The 22,500-nt window shown below is 41.1% G+C and overlaps 1 protein-coding gene across 1 annotated transcript in view; it reads left to right on the forward strand.

Moving 5' to 3' along the window:
* The window catches only part of si (sucrase-isomaltase), a 67,150-nt gene that overhangs the window by 5,110 nt on the left and 39,540 nt on the right, over positions 1-22,500 (forward strand). The window contains exons 5-18 of the mRNA XM_079165742.1: positions 26-135; positions 479-630; positions 2,957-3,128; positions 3,539-3,638; positions 4,237-4,349; positions 4,522-4,647; positions 6,862-6,993; positions 7,315-7,434; positions 11,772-11,885; positions 12,413-12,497; positions 13,153-13,270; positions 16,917-17,088; positions 18,582-18,698; positions 20,228-20,382. Of these exons, the coding sequence (XP_079021868.1) occupies positions 26-135; positions 479-630; positions 2,957-3,128; positions 3,539-3,638; positions 4,237-4,349; positions 4,522-4,647; positions 6,862-6,993; positions 7,315-7,434; positions 11,772-11,885; positions 12,413-12,497; positions 13,153-13,270; positions 16,917-17,088; positions 18,582-18,698; positions 20,228-20,382 (1,786 nt within the window). The remainder of the gene's footprint in view (positions 1-25; positions 136-478; positions 631-2,956; positions 3,129-3,538; positions 3,639-4,236; positions 4,350-4,521; positions 4,648-6,861; positions 6,994-7,314; positions 7,435-11,771; positions 11,886-12,412; positions 12,498-13,152; positions 13,271-16,916; positions 17,089-18,581; positions 18,699-20,227; positions 20,383-22,500) is intronic.

Below are 22,500 nucleotides of genomic sequence, written 5' to 3' on the forward strand. Positions count from 1 at the left end.
TTTCCCCATTTGTTTCATTTTGCAGAGATGAAAGCCCAACTGAAGAGAATGGCTTCTCCTTCCTTATTTGGGGCCGATATACAAGAGCTGTCATTTCACGCAGAAATGCAGTCAAACAATCGACTCCGATTTAAGGTACACACTGACAGACACCACCTCTGTTAAACACCTTAAACACCTTTTTACTTGCACACAAATTGACACTAAATTATCACACACACACACACACACACACACAATTAGACAGCAACAGAGGGAATTGTGAGATAAATCTAGTCTAGTCAAATTCATTTTAAAAGTAGTTCTTATCAAAGCTAATCATGTTAAACACAAATGCTGTGCAGAACAAAAGAGGACAAAAATAGTGATGTACACAACAAAGTATGAACATGACCGTGAAATATGAGGCCACCCTCACACTGCCTGTTTGGTTGTTTCTCTCTTCTCTCCCTCTCTCTCTCTCTCTCTCTCTCCTCAGATCTATGATGCCCACAGGCAGAGGTTTGAAGTCCCCCATGAGCACATCAGCAGCCTCACCAGTGACCCCTCCAGCCCCATCAGCAACACACTGGAGATGACACACAAACCCTTTGGTCTTACTGTACGCAGGAAGGAGAACAAAAAAGTCCTGTGAGTGCTCAGTAAACGTGTGTGTCTGTGTGTATGTTCATTGTGTATTTCTGTTGGGCAGGGACATGGTTGTTCATAAGAATTACAATATCACATTGTTTTCCATGTGGACAATGAAGGATACTGTTAAAATACACTACATGTATATGTAGGATATATACAGTACTACTGTATGGCTGCAGCTGGAGATTGGGCTGATGTGTGAAACATGTATGATAGCAGGAGATTGTTATGGTAAGTTTTATCTGAGGATACTGCAAGCCATGCTCACAGTTGACTGTGTCGATATATTTCTGGGGATAAGAGTACAATTTTTGGACACTGTGCCATAGTGTCTAAAATTGTATTTTATTAGAAGACTAGCTTTCTTTTTTTTTTTTTACACTCACCAGTTAAATTTGAGAATTGGCAATACATTAACATTGATTCTTTGTATCTCATTCAATTAAGACACTTATGTCAGAAATCCTCTTGGTGCACCACAAAATGTCATTGTCATGCATTGTTTTCTACATATGATGGAACACCATGCCACATGTTAGTTTCCCACAGCAGTAAATAATGATGTTCATGTAGAACCAGGCCACTTCGTTAGCCCTGGGTGACATTAGGTGATCCATTACCCCTCAGAGTGTGCCCCCCCCCCCCCCCACACACACATTTTCTATTAAAATGCATTGAACCATTATTACCATTGATGCTGTATAGAATATGGCACTTTGTGAAAAATAGGGCTTTTGTGGGTACAACAACCCTGTTTGCATTACCACTACGTGGTGCTCAGGGTTAAATACCACCGCGATGACCTTATACACTAAAGGCTGTTTTGTACATCACTGTGTTCTGTATTTGTGAATCAGAGCTGATTGCCATTCATGGCACATGACAAATACCTTGCAAGGCAAACATTTATCTTTAATTTCGAGACTTTATATTCTTTGTCAAATATATCACATGACAAACGTTGGCTTGCCTCACGTATCGGTGTATTAACCAGCATTGTCTTTCTCAACACCGCACATGACCTTCAGCCAGAGGCAGGGAGATTGCAGCTATTTAGTAACCAAATTGCTCTAACTTTGTTTTGCTTTCCCTGTCGCTACAGGGCCAAATGTTAATCACCATTATGAGTATGTGTTTTGTAGTGTATTTGGGTGATAGGTCAGACTTTGGGTTTTTAAGAGCCTCTCTTTCTGTGAAGATTATAATTCATTCATTCGAAAAGGTGAAATTCTATTCCCTGTATTGCAGTTGTCCCATAGGGCACCGCCTAGGAACTCACCTTACTTTAGAGGTCAGGCAATAGTATCTGCCAGGCGCAAAAATACAAAAAACAATATTAACACCCATACCAGCAAATTCAATTATCTCACAGGACCTTTGTAAAAGTGTTCACTAGCATTTAGCTAGAATTCCAGCATTTAAGGAAGGAGGGCGAGTACGTTTCAAATGGCTTCATCGTTTAGCCGATTACAACATGCTATAAATTGAATAGTTTACTTGTATTCCTACATTTTTTGACCTTGTTGGAATTGTAGGAAAATCATTTGGTACAATAATTTGCCTGACTGCAGCTTTCACTTGGATACAATGGTTGTTTTGTTCCGTCTTTGATAATCAATTCCTGAGCACCGCATGACCACTAAGAAGACCATAAAGTAGAGTGATAACAAGGTTCATAAATCACTTTTCATAACATAACAATTGCACCGAGTCATCCTTAAATGTTTATTAAGGTCTCATTTCCTCAGATAGCCATAGTTCCAATACAATAAGTAGATAGTGAGTGTGTGCACACAGGGTAATGATACTTCTAATCATTCTACACTTTGACCTTTCTGGCTTGTGTGAGGGCTTTCTCTTCTCATAATAAAAAGGTACTTGTGAATTAAAAGAAAAGGTTCCATTTGAGTGTTTGTGTTGTCATGACTTTTCATAAAAATGTATATTGACTGTATTTACAACCTTTACTAATGTATTTTGTATCTATATCTTGATTTTTGGCAGCTGTATACAGCTAGAGCAAGCTCAGTATTTCAACCACCAGTGTGTCTTGTTTTGAAGGCTAGAGAAATGCTACCCAGAGGGCTTATTAGAGCCTGATGGGATGGTCTTTCTTTCCCATCCCTTTTCTATTTTTTCAACTCCTCAACACGTCCTTGTCTGGTTCCCACTCCCACTCCCTCTTATCACTGCATCTCACTCTCACTTTCTTTCTTACGTCTTTATCTCTCATGTTTTCTTTCACCTGCTCCCTCTCTATTTTTCACATTCCAGACCAGTTCTTTTGTTTGTAATATGTTTTACTCTCTTTTTTTTTGTTCAGGTTTGACACTACAATGGCTCCACTGGTGTTTGCAGACCAGTACCTACAGATGTCTGCTAAGCTTCCATCCCATAATATTTATGGCCTGGGGGAGCATGTTCATCAACAGTATCGCCACAACACAAACTGGAAAACCTGGCCCATCTTCACCAGAGATGCTTTCCCTAATGGGGTGAGCATAAGATAAGATATTAATTCAGCAAATCATTTTTAATGCCACTGAACTTGACGTTATGCATGATTTAAAACACACTTGTGCATGCATATGTACCTACATTTGAGATGATAAATACAGTGTATTTGCATGTATACAGTATGTTTACCCCTATGTTTTTTCTTTTTTTTTTTTTATTGGTTGCTGCAGTAAACAGATTGTGTGCTCAAAGGCTTACACAGAGTGCACATGTATTTAAGTGTCATGTTAACATGTGCTCCCGACATGTGTATGTTTTTAAATGCCTTGTAAGCTGATGAGGCAGTGAAGTCGCCCCCTCAGTTTCAATAAGTCTCCCACATCCCCCCTGCACCGGACACCGCTTCCCTATAGCCCCTCATCCACCTTTCCCTCTGCCTTCCCCGCAGGGAACTCATAACCTCTATGGACACTATCCCTTCTTCCTCTGTCTGGAAGACGAGAGTGGAAAATCATTCGGGGTGTTTCTCATGAACAGCAATGCTATGGGTGAAGACATAAACACACACACACACACACACACACACACAGACGCTGGGACATAGAAACACATGAATACATGCTGGTGAAACCATGCAATGATACTGTCATCAGGGAAGTTAACAGACACCAAAACATATACACAAAAAGAACATATAGTGTCATGAACATACACAATCAGGCAAATCATTGGGAAACGAGAGCCATTTGAAAATGGTTCAAGGGCGTGAACCATCAGTTATGCCTCTTCCTACCAACAAAAATGGATATCCTGTTGCCTTAGTCAAAATGTTGCTGACAAATCAAAGAGGATATTGCATGGCTCTGTATTATATAAGGAGATGACTGAAAGCGATGGGAATGCCCGCTGCCATGTTTCTCTTGCTCATGTCTATAGCCTCCTGATACACAAACACTTTTTTGCCTCTCATGGATTGTCATGACTGATATTATGTGCGTCTGTTCATGTGTGAACCTCACGTCTGCAAAACGATAAAACAGAATCTCAAAACAGAGGTATAGCCACTTCACAATAGCTCAGGGTTATGATTTATAGTTAAGAAGGTATTAGGATTTAGTTTGCAACATTTCCACGTCTTTTCTTCAGAGGTGACTTTGCAGCCCGCTCCTGCTGTGACTTACAGGACGATTGGAGGAGTACTTGACTTCTACATTCTCTTTGGAGATACGCCAGAACAAGTGGTCCAGGAGTTTCTTGTGGTGAGGAACCAATGATTATTTATTTTGCTTTAAAAAGGTATATATATATATATATATATATATAATACTGTATATAGGAATACACAGGCATGTTTTTCCTGTTGTGCAAAAGTTGTTTGTGAGTTGCCTAGGAACATTAATTGCAATAATATGTCCAAATGTTGTTGTCCAGCTCATTGGCAGGCCTGTCATTCCTCCCTACTGGTCCCTGGGTTTCCAGCTTTCTCGGTGGGACTATGGCAGCCTGAGTGAGGTCAAGAATACAGTGGAGAGGAATCGTGCCGTGGCCCTCCCATATGTAAGATGCTGTCTGCTTGATTTTCTTTCAGTTCATGTATTTAGGCTGTCTATAGGCAGTATGGCAGACAATGTGCGTGTCAATCTGAAATGGCTATCAAGGCTATTTCTGCCACTGCAGTCTGTGGTTTTGTGTTCATATTCTTGTGATAGAAATGTGAAATAACTGTTCTTTACTAATTTAAAAGAGATTTAACTATCCATGATGTAATCCATGATAGATTTACACGTGTTTGGCACTTTCACCCTCAATATCTCAGCTGTATGCTGTAAAGCTCCAGCAGAAACATTCTCGTCACATTGTGTTTGCACAGTGTTAATCATCACAATACAGTTCTATCACACTAGGTGTAAGGTGGGGCTGCAAGCTCTTCGTTCAATTCATATGGTTCTGATGTTGATGACAAAGAGGAACGAGCAATCGGTTACCGAGAAATCTACGTGACAAAATCCAACCTGAGAAGCATGCAATAATTATCAATCAAACTAGTCTGGGAAATGGAAACATGTCATATTCTTTGCAAGGCAAAGAATGAAAATCGGGGATAAAATGTTAGTAGCTCTTTGAATTTGACCTCAGATGTCAAAATGTTGAGACATTTAAAAAAGGAGGCTGGATTCTCCTTTTCTTAACTGTCTGAAGTCATGCTGTGACAATGCATAGTACGTGCAGTGGGGATTTATTTGCTTTTTGGGATAGTGTGTGGGGGGGGGGGGGTACTTCACCTTAAACACCCCTTGTTAAATTTGAACCACTCATGCACTACTGTGTGGTTCCAGAGGCAAGAGCCTCAACCACTACAATACATGTGAAGACGTGATATGAAGGTTGAAGCAGGAGTTCAACAGACAGTCGGAGTGATAGGGATGGCCTTTAGCTTAGACGGGGGTAATCCAGCTTTCTGTCAAATAATGGAGAGTCTTCTGGGCTCTATAGGTTCAATCCCTGGACGACTATTTTTCGAGCGTCACTGAAATGTTAGCGCTGATCAAAGATCAATCGACCGAGTTCCTTTCATTATCTCATTCATCCTGATCTGAATGTTAAAACTACTCCCACACCTCTTCCCTTCGGAGACATTTGATAAATACCAGCTCCGGTTGACATTTTCTTGGGAACGAGTCTTAGTGCTTATCTTCGTCTGAGCTTGCGAATGGTAACTCTAAAAAGTCCCTTCCACACAGAGCACTGATGTTTGATGCCATTTATTTTCCTTAATTATTAAGGTTAACTCCTAATCCAAATCTTTATATGTCCCCATAAAACACTTCAACTGTATCACAACTCAGCAAAGACACAAAATCAAGGACACAGTTTGATCTCTTATTTAAGGATAAAATGCCAACAAATTTCTAACCCATCTCAATCTTCAATCTCTCTTTCATATCCAAAGACATTAGCATGCAGCTGCTTCCTCTCCTGCTGTACTCAGGGACATATTTGATAACCATTAGATAGACCACAGAGGGCATTATCACATTCTCCCTAATATGTCTGGAGCTGATTACCATTAGAGGAAGGATCTGGCAGAACCTTCCAAACCATCTGCTCTATCGATATGAAGTAGATTTTGGCAGACAACAGACAGACAGAGCAAGCATTGAGTCACACCCTGAGAAGAAAAAACTGAAATAATGTGCATTCTCATTGTCCTCCCAAGGTTTAGCAGCACATTAGCCAAGTTGTTAGCACTCACGTAAGGTCTACAAAAAAAAACATAAAAAGGAAGGTCAAACAAGATCGCAGTTAAAATGTGTTACTTTTGTTTTGTTTTGTTTTTCACAGTAGAAAATGGTTTTGTATTTACCATCCATGCTGAGATGGGAATACAGTGTTAGGAGGACCTGTCCAAGTCATTTTGAAGATGCTGAATTTTGAGTGTATGTGTTCAAGTTATGCATAGAAGTAGAAGCATGAGCGGGTACATTTAAGAAGCATTAAGAGTCATTTTTAATTCATTACATTAATGCAAGATGCAAATATTATTTTAATACATGGAAGCCATGCCAGTATTTTAGCATTTCCAATTAAGCTTTGAATATCTAATGTCATCTAACCTATTTGAAGTAAACTCATCAAGGTATTCATAAAACATGCAGTATTCCAAAAGAATATTTCAAAGCGAGACAAGAAAAGTTTTTGGGATTTAAGTTGTTATGAATTGCGTATTAATATATATTGCATGTACATGAAGTGTTTCTTCTACCCATGCAGGACATTCAGTACACTGACATTGACTACATGGAGGATAAGAAAGATTTCACATATGACAAAGTCAAGTTCAGCGAGCTGCCTCAGTTCGCCGACTACCTTCATGAGAAGGGACAGAAATACATCCTCATCCTGGTAAGAAGCACTTTATTATAAGTAAAGCAAACTGTGTATTCGCACATTAACAGTAAATGTAAACTGTACAAATCCCTGTCCAAACACAGGATTACTATCTTACCTTGCATTTCTGGGTCCGTTATGGTTTGGTAGTACTCTTCGTCTTGTATTACTGGCCAAATATTGGCAGCTGTGACGTCAGGTTGATAAAATTCAGCTGTAAAGAAGAATGTATATATATGATCCCACAATGTGTTGTTTTTCTTAAATTGAATCTGCAACACCAACACGTTAACAGTTATTTCTGTCCTATTCTCAAGTCTGTTCCTCCGCCCCCAGGATCCTGCAATAGCGACCAGTAAGAGGGTAGGGGATTCTCCATACCTCTCCTATGACCGGGGGACTGAGAAGAACGCCTGGATCACTGAATCGGATGGGAACACTCCACTGTTAGGAGAGGTGAGCTGCATTTGGGTGCAAGAGATAATTGGAACATGCACAGAGATGAGGCAATACTCTTAGTGGCCCTTGATTAGATACTCAAAGATGCCCCTCCTCCAGATGGTAATGCCTCTTTAACACCATGCTTCGATAACATGCATGTCTGAAATGTCTGCAGCTTGTGTAAAAGGATCATCACAGTGATATTCCAACATATTTCCATGCCAATGTATCAAATAACGCAGGTTGGTCAGTGGCACTGGGCTTCAAACTATGACGCTCTTTGTACCCCTCTTGGGTCAGATTTGGTCTTGTCAGTGATTATGTGACGCTGGTTACATGTATAACGTCTTTTCAAAATAGAATCTGTCTTCGCACAAAGTTAAGTTTAGGCACCAAAACCACTTGCTTCGGTTTAGGAAAAGAGGTCATTGACTTGACTACATACTGTACGTGACTACCACATGAGAGTCATGAGACTTACGACACTAATGACTCACGTGACTATGGACTTTCATGACCAAATGTCAACTTTACTATTAGATTTGCACAGAAAAAGGAACAGAGGTTTCCTGGACGGAAGTCTACGATTTCTTTGACCCATCCACCTCCCCTTCTACCTGCACCTTTTGGAATATCTTGCTCTTTAAAACTACATCAGCAAAAAGTACGCAAGTTTGAGGGGTTCCACTTAGCATTACAATTGGCAACAGACATGATTTAAACAACCTTATCATGGCATTATTGTTGCCAGAAGTCTGCCTTCTCAAGAACTGCCAAACTGTTGGGAATTGCATACACTACAGCATATGGATTTTACACAGAATAATGTGGTTAACAAAACACATTCAGTCAGCTATAGAGTCCCAAAGCAATAGTCTTAAAAACAGCTTGTGCTGAGAGTTGTAGGATAAGGAGTAAAAAAAGAAATAAAAAAAACATAATCACCAGACTAAACATGGATGTTGGAAAAGTCTTTCAAATTTCCTATTACATTCACCGAAACCGTTTATTATTTACCAACTACTCTCTACACTATGTGGTTGCGTGGGAACTACAACATAGTGTTTTAATACACGTATTTATGTGAAGGGAAAATTGTGAGTATCTCTGGGCTTCTATGTGTAAATGATATAACAGTGGTTTGCAGACACATCACTAAGCCATGCTTCCATTCCACTTGATATCAGTTGTAGAGGCAGGTGAAAGTGTTTTATTAGTATGGAAATGGTTTTATGGCCCATGTTTGCCCCTGAGCAACAATTGAACCTTGTATTGCACAATGTTGTTGTGGTATACAGTCCAAGTCTAGCTTGTGTGAAATTAATGCTTACGATGATTCCAGGAACATTAACCTTAATCCTACTAACTGGGGTCCCCATAGTACACTTTGCCATCTCACAGGTGCTTTATTCTGCATTCCAATTTCCAACAACTTTGTCGATCATTTTGTTCTCAATGACTTCACATCATTGTTTTCTATTTCCGTTTTAATAAGTGCTTTCTAAAAATACTAATGTATTGGGTTCCTGGGAACCAAAGTCAAAACCACCCAATTCTGACTATGCAGTGATAAGAGATAATGACTTTAATAGATGCAGCTATTGATTGTTATGTACTTATTTGTTTATTGTTTAACATGGGTGCTAATTAAAAAGTATCACCAACTGCAAGGGAGGGTAGGGACACTCATTTTGAAGGAGACAGATACAAATATTTCCACATATGTGCAAACATCATATGTGCAAATTAAGAGAGAAACAGAATCAGGAGTCCAAACTGAAGCAGTTTTTGACAACTTGAGGCCCATAACCGCCAGTTAAGATTAGTGATGAGTCAATGAAGGTATGACATGTTATCAATAAAATAAACTTTTTTAAATTGTGAAATCACTGCAACCATAGGAGATACTCGAGCATCCAGACATAACGGAGAAGAAAAATAGAAGGCTGATGGGTCCAGCAGTATGCCAGATTAGCCGTGGACAAACAGACGGAGAGATGCACAGAATACATAAATCTCCTGGTAGAAATAACAATATTTAGAGGAGAAACACGTCAACATGTTGCTATGATGGTTGTTTCTTACAGTAGTTTGTTAGTGGGGATCCCTTGGGACCCCAGTCGGTCGTCCTTGAATGCCAAATATGTTGGTAGGATGATCAATTCTAATAATCTATGCAATACAAGGATATTAGCCTGAGGATATTCATTAAAGAATCAGCATGAATTGAGTAAATTTATAATGTTGGGCAAGATAACTCCTCAAATTATTTAGGACCTTGCTGAATCCATGGCTAAAAAATTAAAACTGCCTCTAAGGTCCATTTTGCAACCGAGTATTAGAGCCTTCGCATTATACAATATTCATGCAACATAAGCATAAATATATGCATTTGCTGTGTGTATGCAAGCATATGTGTAACTGACTCTCCACCATTCCCTAATGGGAGTTCAAGCCTCCCGTATGTTATGTTTTGATCCGTCTCCCCACAGAGCACATGTTTAAAAAGCTCTCCCCTGTAGAGACAGGTGGAGGTGGGGGGTTGAAGTATGCGGCTCCCGTGCTTTTATAGTGTTGCTTTGGATTATGCACACGATTAGGCCCAGCCCTTCGGCTAATCGCTTTTTCATGCTGTTTATAACAGGTCAAACATATGCATTGATTCCGCATTAGTGTTTAATCTTAAAATGTTCTGCATCGACGCACCACAGATTTGATGTGCAAGTGTTAGTGGGAAAGATAAAGAGAGAAGGAAAAAGTCAGTCTGTGAGTACATATAAGTGTATCCATTTCTCTAAACAAGAAGCTTTGCTTGCTTGTTTGTGCTTCATGTCCGTGCACGCATGTGTAGGATTATAATTGATTCAAATTTATTTCCATATGAAGTATGTGTCCTGGTTATGAAAACAATGGGGTCTTTGCCAAGCGACCTCTGCGGTAGAAGTGTCTGTGACAAAGGAGATACAGAGACAGGCTGGTATTTATTAAAACAGCTAATTGCTTGCAAAGGATAAAAGCTTTTCCTGGTGGCCCGTATGTTTCAGTGTACGAGTAAAATCACAGCAGGACTTCACTCACACAAGAAACAAAGCAGCAAGGAGAGAAAAGAGGCTATACGGGTTTAAAGGGGTTAAAAAGGTAGGAATGACAGACAGAAACATGGGCTGAGAAAAAGGGAGGTGCAGGGAAAACAGACAGTCACAAATAATAGATTCGAGAGTAATGTACAGAGATACAGACTGGTTGTCTTTCTGTGTGGTGGAGTGACAGGGAGGTACACAGGAAGTCAGTCACATTGAGAGACAAGAGACAGACTATCGAGTAAACACAAAAAAAGACGGAAGTCTTTCCACCTTCCGTCATGTCTGTCCCTTTTGTTGGAGCAGAGGCATAGATGGGCAGACTGGAGAGCAAAAAAAAAACAGACAAACAGTTATAAAAAGATATGCCACTGATTGTTTAAAGTGGGAAACGGGCTATCAGTATTAGTAAGCAGCTGGGGTCAGAAATCTAGAGATAAAAGAAGAAAGAACTGATTGGAAAAGGTTAGATTGCAACAGTGAGGGACTATCAATAAGCTCTGACCTTGGAGTTCTGACCACCTGCCAAAAACATCTGCCTATAAATCTGTGTGAGCATACATAAGCATGATTCATGTCTTTGCTACAAACTGGGTTGTAAAGTCATTGGCAGTGGAAGTAAAAAAGGTAGAAAGATAGCTAGCATGGAGCAACCTTGAGATTTAATATCTACTGTGCTCTACAGGAGGGGTTCACACACAGAAACACTCACACACACACACACACACACACACACTCATGAAATCTCCGCCTTTCTCTGTGGATTAATCATTTTTCTCAATACATGTCATTAAGGACGACTTCTAACACACAGTCACGTCTAGAGATTTCTATTGCATTATCGATTCCTCCTCTCCTCTGCTCTCTTCTTCAACTGTCCAATCTCTCTATCCCCTTTCTATTTTGCTCTCTCTCTCTCTCTCTCTCTCTCTCTTGTACTTCAGCTCTATTCTGATATTTTTTCTTTGTCACATCCACATCTTTAAGCCGTTTCTCTGACATTTCCATGGGCCTAGTTTTTTGCTTTAGGGGAGCTCTCTACACCTACGCCTTCATATTGTGTCGGCTTGATTCTCACTTAATTAAATACATGTTGCAGATGCTTTTTGAAATGAAATAAATAAGGAGAACAAGCCTTGTGCTTTGGCAAAACTGCAGTGGATACCAGCAGTAGGGGAGCTCACATGCCAAACTAATGTCAGAGTTTTGCTCCAAATCTATTAAAAAGTGCTTGTAAAAAAAAACACATTTCTCACATTCTCCCCCTCTCAGGTGTGGCCAGGACAGACTGTATTTCCAGACTACACCAGCCAAAACTGCATCGACTGGTGGGTTGATGAGTATGAGAGATTCTCTAAGGAGATCAAACATGACGCCCTCTGGATTGTAAGTCAATTTTAAAAACACATAAAGTGAAGGTGTGTTTCCACTGATTAGCTGTTCGCCAACCCAAAATCCTGACACTGACATTATTCTGCAGCCAATTACGCGCACACAGGGGCAGTGAGCTTACTTTCTTTTGTAATTTGTTGGTGGCAATTACTTCACAGTGGGTTGGACATTAGAGGCCAATACAGAGCACCAAACACAGGCTGACGAAAAAGAACAGGCTGAAATTCATATTAAAGGGTGCTCAGCAGTAAATTTAGATTTGGTTCATTCATTACTACTTCTGATTGCTGCAACACACACAAATTAACATCTTACTTCAAACACCATAACAAGAAGAACATAATAAGAAGTGAAATAAAATGTAAAAATGTCAGAATCAGAAACTTTAACAGAGTCTCCTTTTTAGTATATGATCACCTAAGTGGAAGAATCCTGGAGAGCATGTTGCAAATAATTCAAATTATAAGTTAAAATGATTACAATTGTGATTTATGAAACAATGTCCTCTGATGCACTTGCAGGACATGAATGAGGTGGCTAGTTTCCAGAAAGGATCAAATAAGGGCTGTGATGATAACAACCTCAACTACCCTCCTTACACTCCAAGTAAGACACTTTTATTTATATGTCCTGTGCCATAATAATATTATGCATTTGCTTTTCTTGCACATTTTTGATATGCGCAATATCCATGTTCCTTTAGAGACGTGCTTGAGTCTCAAAACGTTGTCAAGGCAGCATTGTTTGCAAGTTTGCCCTCGCATACACACCAGTCATAAATCTACATATACCTGCAAAGATACAGAGGAAGTCATGGGCTTGCAGCTTGAAGCCCAACTGTTGTGCACAAGTTGATAAATCCGTCTCAATAGCTCATAAAGTAAGTTCAGGTCCAGAGGAAAACTCATCTAAAATAGCGGGTCCCCAGTGAGGGATTTTGAAAATGAGTCTTCTGCCATGTCTTTTATTCCGACTGTGTCCCAGACAGGATGATCATAACTGGAAAAGGCATGCTCCCCTGATGCCACCTTTTTATTGCACTCCTCCTTAGTCATCCTCCTTCTCCATTGCTCTGGCTGTCTCTCATTTCCTCATTGTTCACACTTCCTATTGCTGTATATATCAGTGTCTCCCTTTCTTCTGTGCTGTTTCCCTCCTTTTCTCCCCTTCCATCACTGCATCCTATATTTTGTATTCATTCCATGCCTCTGCTCACCTTACTCCAATCTCTTTACCTTCTCCATCTTTTCGCTCCCCACAGAGATTCTGGATGAGGTGATGTACAGTAAGACGCTGTGTATGGATGCCAAGCAGGCCTGGGGGAACCACTATGATGTCCACAGTCTGTATGGCTACTCTATGGTGCTGGCTACTGAAAAGTGAGTACATTCGCAAGGAGTTTGGCCAACTCGTGCCGAGGACGCCGACTTGCTGCCACCCCTCCAGAGCACTGAGGCATTGGCAAACTCAAAGTGTGTTGTGTAATGTCAAAACAGTGCGACACACGGGATCTTTAACGTTAAGTGCAGTAGAATCAGTGGCTGGTGAGAAATGGCAACATAATAACGGAGCTGAAATGAAAAAAAAAAACAAGGTGCAACGGAGAAATCTGTCAGTTCAGCGCAGCCCAGTGTATTATTCCCTCGGCTGAATCAAAGCCTGTGACTCTCGGAGACCATTTCAAGTCGTGTCCCATGTGATAAGTGCGGAAATATGTTTTAATGAGTCCGGATCCCAGGGTGAGTGAATGAATTTCTCATCTGGGTCTGGCGCTGAAACAGTTTAAAAGGGCCCATTACTTACACAAACCTACAGAGAGGCATCAATGTGATTATAGGATGTAATGATAATAATTATTTAGACATGGAAATTGATGGAGCTTTAAGCAGGTTAAAGTTGATTTATGCTTTATTTATAGATATAGAGGCAGGACACTCAGTATTATTATATTAAATTTAGGGGACTATGTGGACATCTGATAGTTAAGTGCACACGCTAGCTTGAGTACAAACATTTGGCCTGTATACCTATACATCCAGTTTAGTCTATGCATAATATCATGTGCATGCAAGTGGCACACCAGTTTGTGTATTTCCTAAAATGCATGTAAAGCCCATTTAGTTACATAAAGTTCGCTATGCTTCTGAAACCGTACTTGGGTGCCACACAAACGATATTGTGATGAGTCAGGTGGGCCTAAAATGCAGCTAATCTCTTTTCGTTTCCATCGCGAAAACAAGCACAGAGTAATTTGAAAAAATGAATCGCAGAGGAGTTTTACAGGAGCTCATCAGATTCATAATCCAAAGACTGTAAATTGTACATTCAAGGAAGTCAGCCTGGCACATGAGCAAGAGCTGCACAAAACACAAACCACTTAAATGCCACAGAGGTATAAAGGCTGCAGTCACATTTATCTTGGTACAGGAATTTCTATAGTCTCCAAGCCCCCAGCTAGTCATTTCACACAAGGCTAAATATGGCTTCAGTTGCCAGAATCCTAATATGCACTAATGGTGATGGTATGGGAAATTGCATCAATTAGAAAGCAGCACACACCTGCACTAATGGGTTTTTTGGCTGATGGAAAATAACACCCCACAACACTAAACAAATGCAATGCACAGCCTTTGATGCAGATTATATATATACACACACACACACACACACGCACACACACACACACAGATATATACATACATACTGTATGTTGAGTCAAAAAGTATAGGAACTGTTGCAATACCTCACATCAGTGCAACAAGGGTTCCTTCACCTTGTTTCCCCACTTTTGGGGATTTTCTGCAGGGATTTTCAACCGATTCATCACTGCCACACACTTTCAGATGCATCTCGGAAGCAAATAAAAAATAATAAAAATAAATCACTGCATTTGATTAAATGCTATTGTAACTTTTCAGGTGTTAGTGTTTTCCTGAACGTGTCTGGAATAGATTATTCCACAATAAAACATATTATGGCACAGCATTCGGTATATTATTTAAAGTTCTTTGTGACATCTTAAAAGGGAGAGGGTTTATGGTCTGGTGGCATCCAGCAGTGTGTTTGCAGATTGCAGCCGTCTGAATACCCCTTGGCTAACTTTTTATTTTTCAAGTCAGCCGTGACGTAAGCCACAGAGTTCAAAACGGTAGCAACGCAGTTGACCTTGCTCATAGGCCATCCTTAATAACTATACTGTAGGAGCAACAGTAGTCAGACGGGAGCTGGTGGAACCACGGTTTTGCACTCGGTGGCTCACATTACCGCAGTTTCAAAAGTATGTCCAAGAACTACGGGGGGGCCTTCAGGTAACGTAAAAATGCGAAAGGCTCTCGTTAAAGGGTTTTTGGTTTGTCCGTTCAGGGCCACTGTAGAAATAAAGTGAAGCAACATGGCAGACATTGTGAAAAGGAACCAATCCCTATTTAGATATGACGGGCTCATTCTAAGCTCACGAAAACGCACCAATTCTTAGTTTCAGGTGATTATACACTAATGAAAATGTAGTTACACACTGGCCTTTAAAAAAGGTTGTTATGATATTTGACTGCAAGATAAGCCAGTCATCAACTTGGAATTATATGCAGAGAAAGGCTGTCACAGAAAAGACATCCATTGCACATTAACATTAAGGAAAAAAGTGTGCAGTCATTAATGGACCATACACTGTTGGGGCTTCCTGTTGCTGCTATCTTAGCAATAAAATATCCGTTGAAGAGTTCCCCAGGTGGTAAACAGCCATCACTGCAGCCCAACTGTGGAGGAAAGCATTTAATAAACTCAAAATGAATTCAACACTTTTCGTTTTCACATCCTGGTACACAATTACCCATCACAACCACACAGAACCCTTTCTCATTTCCTAGTTTGTATATCCCCGATTCCTTTCCTCGCTTCCTCTCTTCATGCCTTGGCCTCGTCCACGGAGATGCGAACGCGGGTAGTGAGGAAGAGATGCGATGAGAGAGGAGTCGGGGCAACAGGCATTTAGCGATTGAGAAATCCCTGCCTAAGAGCAATCATTTAAAGCAACAGATGAGCATTCCAGTGTTCAAGACAGCTTATATATTTACTATTAATTCAATTCACAATGTGTCAAAATGTGACAAGACTGTAGAACACAAACTGCACAAAGTGAAGGGCAGAAAATGTGATCATTTTTTTTTACTATTACAACTTGTGAATACAAAAAGAACACATTTGTAGAGTCTCGCCATGGTTTGAAGTTATTCCAGCTGTGTGTCACGCCTGTGTCATATGTCACTGGTGCCGAAAAGATTACACCGGTGTTTCCGCGCTTATAGCTCCTGCGGTAAGCCTACGCACTCCTCGCTATTCAAGGTGCATTTTAGGAATTCAGACGTCCTTCATGACGGAGAGCTAAGATTGATTTCTGGGTCACAAGCCGGAGGAGCGAGCAGACAATGAGGCACAAATATGGAGAGATGAGAAAGGCCCATGTAAACACAGTTGCACAAAGACACACACACTGTATGAAGGGAAACATAATACTAACATGGTACACGCATACAAACACACAAGGGCACATACACGTGAAATGCAAGCTCTCTGAAGTCCAATTGGTGACTCACTCCTTTGGTACTCAAGCTAGCTAATCTTTACTTTGTCTCCTTCCTCACTCCCCCCCCCACACTTTTTCTCCCCCTGTCCAGAAATTTAAATATTTTATTGGCAGGAGACACATTTCATAAACATCATCAGGGTTCCATATTGTCATGGAAATCAATGTGGCTTCGATTTCCCTTTGCAAACTAAATAATGATAATGTACACTGGGGAAGAAAAAAAGTACAACTAGGCCTGGCTTTGTCCCAAAATACTCTCTCTCATTCTACTGGTGAGCATATATGTGTGTTTGATCAGTTTCTCCCTCGTGCTGCTGGAGTCACCCTCTGCCACTGTACCCATGCCTTTTTTTTATCCTAACAACCTTTTTCTTTCTCTCCCTCTCTTGCTACCCCCCCCCCCCCCCCCCCCACACACACACACACACACACACACACAGAGCTCTGCAGCGTGTGTTTGGAGGAAACCGTACTCTGATGTTGACCCGCTCCTCCTTCCCAGGTGTGGGAAAGTATTCGGGTCACTGGCTGGGGGATAATGCTGCCAACTGGAACGACATAAAATGGGCCATCCCTGGCATGCTAGAGTTTGGGCTCTTTGGGATTCCCTATGTGAGTAGTAAACCTCCACAAGGGCAAACACTGTTCATATTATGCTCAAGGTAAGTGAGTTTGACAGGGAAAACAGTTTCTACCTGGATGCCATGACAGGGCTTAACAGGAATGCAAGGAGTAATCTCTCTTCAGCTTTTCACTTGGGCTACAGATATAAACATTGCGTCACAACAGTTTAATGTGGACCTGCTTTTAAGCCTCTATACTTATTTTGTCACCACACACTCGCAGGAGAAAAAAAAGTCTTGTTTTGATTGATTTGGTGTGGGTAAAAGAAAAACTCGAGGCAACCAAGAGCTCCTTGCAGTCAGTTCATTTTTAGCAAATATCCATTAACGAAGGCACAATTCACTTGAGGCTCAGACTCCCTTCCGATAGCATTAATGAAAGACAAAAACACTATTCAGTATGTAGAGCGCTTGTATCATACAAAAAGACCTTGTAACAGATCAATTTAGCTTGAGGCAGTCGTAGCTCTTACTACGTGGTTCAGTTTAGTTAACATGTAGTTCTGGCATTAGAAACGTTCCCTCTTTTTCAAAAGAGGATTCAGCAGCTAATTGAGATCCATGTTCAGGCGTAAGCATAAAGACAGGAGGGCAGGCAAGAAAAAGTGTGTCTGGAACAAGATCCATTAAAATGTCTGGAAGAACACCGGTTCCCTTTGTGGGAACACCACCTCGTTCAAAAACGAGACAACACAAAAAAACTACAAACACACAGCTAGTCAGTACCCGAGTGTGCTCGATGTACTTGCGTGCAGTCCAAACACAGGCAAGAAAACAGCGAAGAGTCGAACGCACACGCAAACACATACATGCACGCACACACACACACACACACCTCCAACTATGCACATCAGGTGGTCTTATAGATGCCAACTACATCCTGGTGGGACTGTGTCAAGCTGATTTTAGGTTCTTACACACACACACACACACAAAATAAAGAGAGAGACAGAAAGAGAGAGCCGGAGAAATGGGGTTGGGATCGATTGCCTCCCGCTGAGTCCGTTGTACAATGTGGCCAGTAGTAAACAAAAGAGAGCAAGCCGTCTCTGTGGACTGGCCTTTGACTGAAGTCTCTTTCTTGGACTCCATTGTGCAATTAATGTAAATAAAGATCACAGCCCACATCTACTGTCTGACAGTAAATCTTGACTGAATTGAGCGGACATCAAGATAGCCATTTTAAAAAGACAAATATGTGTTCAGCTATCACGCAAGTGCCCCTTTTTCACAAGATCTGTTGACCTCAGATGCAGTTTGGTCACTTTCACAAGGCGCCTGGATTAACATTTATAATAAAAATAGAGCTATATTTTATTTCAGTTCCAATACACTTTCTTTTACTGGAATCCACAGCATGCTCGTTTTCTCCGAGTTTGACAACTCTAAGATTAAAATACACCAAATGTAACATTAAAGATATTAATAGAACTATACTGTAGGTTCTGGCTGAATGTCAAGCAGTCCCCTCCTGCGTTTCAGATCGGGGCTGACATCTGTGGATTCTTTGACGACTGCAGTGAAGAGTTATGTCGTCGCTGGATGCAGGTGGGAGCTTTCTATCCCTTCAGCCGGAACCACAACGCTCAGGGCTACAAGGTACCGTAAAGGCATTCTGTTCTACAATTCTTCTATTAGACTGTCAGTTTTAGATGTGTGTATCACACGGCCATTGTTTGGTCTAAAGTGCTGCAGGGTATACCCTTCATTTCATAGCATTGCATATAGGTGTTACAAAATGCCAAGTGGTAAAAAATAGAAACTTTGTTCAGTAGCCATGGTGATTGTCACCATACCAGCACTGGTAAAGCTGTGTTGTAAAATAAATGTGCAGATGGACCACTGATTTTGGGTTTAATGCTGGAAATATTATGTATTGAAAGTTGCAGGGGGTATTCGAACATCATAATAATACTAGTTATGCTCTTTCATTTCAAACATGTACATATTTTCTTCTTCTTCATTTCTATTGTAATTTTCATCTACTCAAATTTGTTTCTTGATTGTCTTACTTTTTTTCAAATTTTCTTTTAAATCCAACTCTGAAAACTACTTGGCAATAATAATCACAATACTAATCATGAAAATCAAAATGAGGATAGAGTGATATTCAGGTTTATCTTTAGGAAACACACTATAAATGTAAATGCCAGATTTAAAATGTCACAGAGAGACACAGAAAAAGCACCCACTGAGCCTACAGTGTTTATATTGATCAAACATACTGAGCTAGATGAACAAATAACTCGGTCGACAAAGTCTGTCTGCGGCATTGAATAGCGTGAAAATGTATGCTCTCACAACAGTCTTCATGTGACATTTCCATGCTCATCACTGCTGCAAAAATAGCACAGCATTGAGGTAAGGCAGGAGGGAGGGGGGGGGGGGGGGGGGGGGGTTATATGCTGGAGAACAGGGACACGAGGATGATGAATCTGAAGTACGATTTCCACTAAAGGAGACAGCTAATGTGTGACCTTTGCTTTGCCCTAATCATGGCTCTCAACACATGGCCATGCAGGCCAGTCCAAACACACACACACACACACACACACACACACACACACACACTCCTCGTCACACTCTCAGAGGTGCCGAGGGCATAAATGATTAGCCAGATGAGGGGAGCACGGCCTGTTAGCAGCTAATCACCTTCTCACTCTCCACTATCATCGGAATGAAATCATACTTCTGTTTCTTTCTCGCACACTTTTTCTCCTTTACATCTTTCTCTCAAGTTGTCTTTTGCTCATTCGCTTTGTAAACGCTGCTTTTAGATTAGTCCTATTTAAAGTTAATTTCCATTTTAATCTTTATAACTACAGTTTATGTCCACTTGTTATGAATGATTTGGTGATGTAAAACGAAAACGGTTCATTGTTTTTCCTTCTTTACCTTTCTCCCATCAAACCTTTCTTTCCTCTCACTCCAAATCCGTCTCCTCATTTCCCTTATCTGCCCTCCAACTTATTCCTTTTCCCGTTCAAACAAGCTCTCTTTTTCATCTCCGCATCTCTTTCCCTTTTCCCCCCCTGTGGATAAAAGACAAATCTTTATTTCCCATTCGCACTTCTTCCCTCTCGTTCATCAACCCCATCCCTTTAATCCATCTGTCTGTCTGTCTCCAGCCCCAGGATCCAGCAGCGTTTGGTCCCGACTCAACACTGGTGAAGAGCTCTAAACATTACTTGACGATACGTTACACACTTCTGCCTTACCTCTACACACTCTTCTACAAAGCCCACACTACAGGAGAGACTGTTGTACGTCCCGTCATGCACGAGTAAGTCATTCAAAATATTGTAAGTACACACGGTCCTCATGATATCAGAGAGGGACACTCAAGGAATTGAACATTTATGGCAAATGGTTATACAGTTTGGTGGAAAAGGCTCCGTTGTTTGAGGGAGTTATCGCAGACTTAGTTAAGCAACAAGGAGTCAGCTGAAGGAGCTAATACCCCTTATGTGACCATCAGTCTTAGTTAAATCAACAACATCACATAGGAGGAGTTTGGGGGGGTGGAGTTAGCTGTGGCAGTAAACGACGTTGGGAAGCCAGGCGTTCTCTCCACACAATCCAAATTAGCAATCAGCAGGAGTTTAGCTTTAAATGCTGGTATGAATGACCATAAAACTGAGTTTGATAAAGTAATCTCTAGTGATCATCTATTTAGCATGCATGAGGAAAAACACCTTCCAACTGCCGGGGGAAAACGTGCCCAAAACCAACTCAGCCCATACTGAAGCGTTATTCAAATCATCATTTTGGACATTAGCACCAAACAAGCACTTGCCAGACATGCTTGACTGCACTGCTATATGAACTTAATTTTGTTGGTTAAGGTGTAGACATACGTAACAAATTAATACACAAAGATGTCAGTCGAAACCGCACATATTCAGCAAAAATAGCAGATTGCAAACAGCCAGCAGCAAAACATCACTTGCAAGCACACAGAGGCCATGAATGGCAATAATTCATTCACATCATAAATTGAATCATGAACAGAAACAGCAGTGCAGCAAATCTGAACGCAGAAATAACCCCGGTGTGTAGTCACCCATAAGGACAAGAACAGACTATGGTTAGCTGTGGCAGCAAACGCATTGACATGAGCATAATTAACAGTCACAGTCTTAACGTCCACGCAATACACCTGCATGAGTATGAGAGGACGTCACTGGTCACACAGTTGGGAATGAGTACATCACAAACCGCTGCCAATACAAGTGGAACTTCAGTGCTCTGCCTGAACTGACTTCATGCTTTATTTAGCACTTTGGGACGTAGGATTACATTAGACTAATAACAAACGTTGTTTCTTGTATTATTATCATTGTTAAAAAGTTGTGGCAAGAAGTAATTCACAACAGGATCGTTTAACTGTTAGGCCATGGCAGGCCTTGGAGAAAAGAAAGCTTTTGTGCATTTTTAAATGTATGAGTCAGCTGAGAGAGCTTATCCCCTGAAAAAACACCTAAATGAACATTAATCCTAGTTAAATCAGCAATATCACATACATTTAAGAGGAGGTTGGGGTGGAGCAGATAGCTGTTGAAGCAAACAGCGTTGGAAAGCCGGGCTTCCTCTCCTCTTCACACAAACCACATAAGCAATCACCAGGAGTTTAGAGCATAGATGAGGTAAAAACACCTTCTAACCGCTGGGCAAAACATGGCCAAAACTAATTCAGCCCCAACTGAAGTAGACTATTATAATAATAATTTTTGATGTTAGCATCAAGGCAAGCACTTGCCAGACACCATATGACATTAACTCATCAGCAACATGAACTTCATGCTACACATTCATTGCAAAATGAACACACAGATTTCAATGAAAACGCACATATTTAGCAGCATTGCAGATTGCAAATAGCCAGCAGCACAACATCACGTGCAAGCATGCACAGGCCATGAATGCAGATAAGGAACAACAACAACAACAGCAGCAGAGGAGCAAAGCTGAAACCGGAAATAGCTGACAACAACACACCCAGCTCACTGGCATTGGCAAGCAAGCACACCCTGAAGCAACCATAAACACTTACCTTTGACCCCGGTATTAGTGGCAAGTAGTTAGATATGCGGTGACTGGTGAGTAGCCTATAGTCTCCCGACATAGTGGTCGCGATCCCACAGCAAACACAGGTGGTGGTGGTATAGCTTCTCGGCATCTGAAGTGACAGCTGTCTTGGCAACCCGCTGAGTCGCGTGCAGAGTGCGGCAGCAGAAGACGCGCAGTGTGCACCGCGATTATTTACTCCACTTGGAGAAGCACAGACTGCGTGAGGTAAAGTGTGGCAGCAAACGCATCACCGTGAGGATAATGAGCAGACCAGCGACAGGTTGTAAGGCCCGCGCTGCACGCCTGCATGCATGTGGATTGGACGTGTTAG

Source organism: Pholis gunnellus, assembly GCF_910591455.1.
Source record: "Pholis gunnellus genome assembly, chromosome: 9".
Classification (NCBI taxonomy): Eukaryota; Metazoa; Chordata; class Actinopteri; order Perciformes; family Pholidae; genus Pholis; species Pholis gunnellus.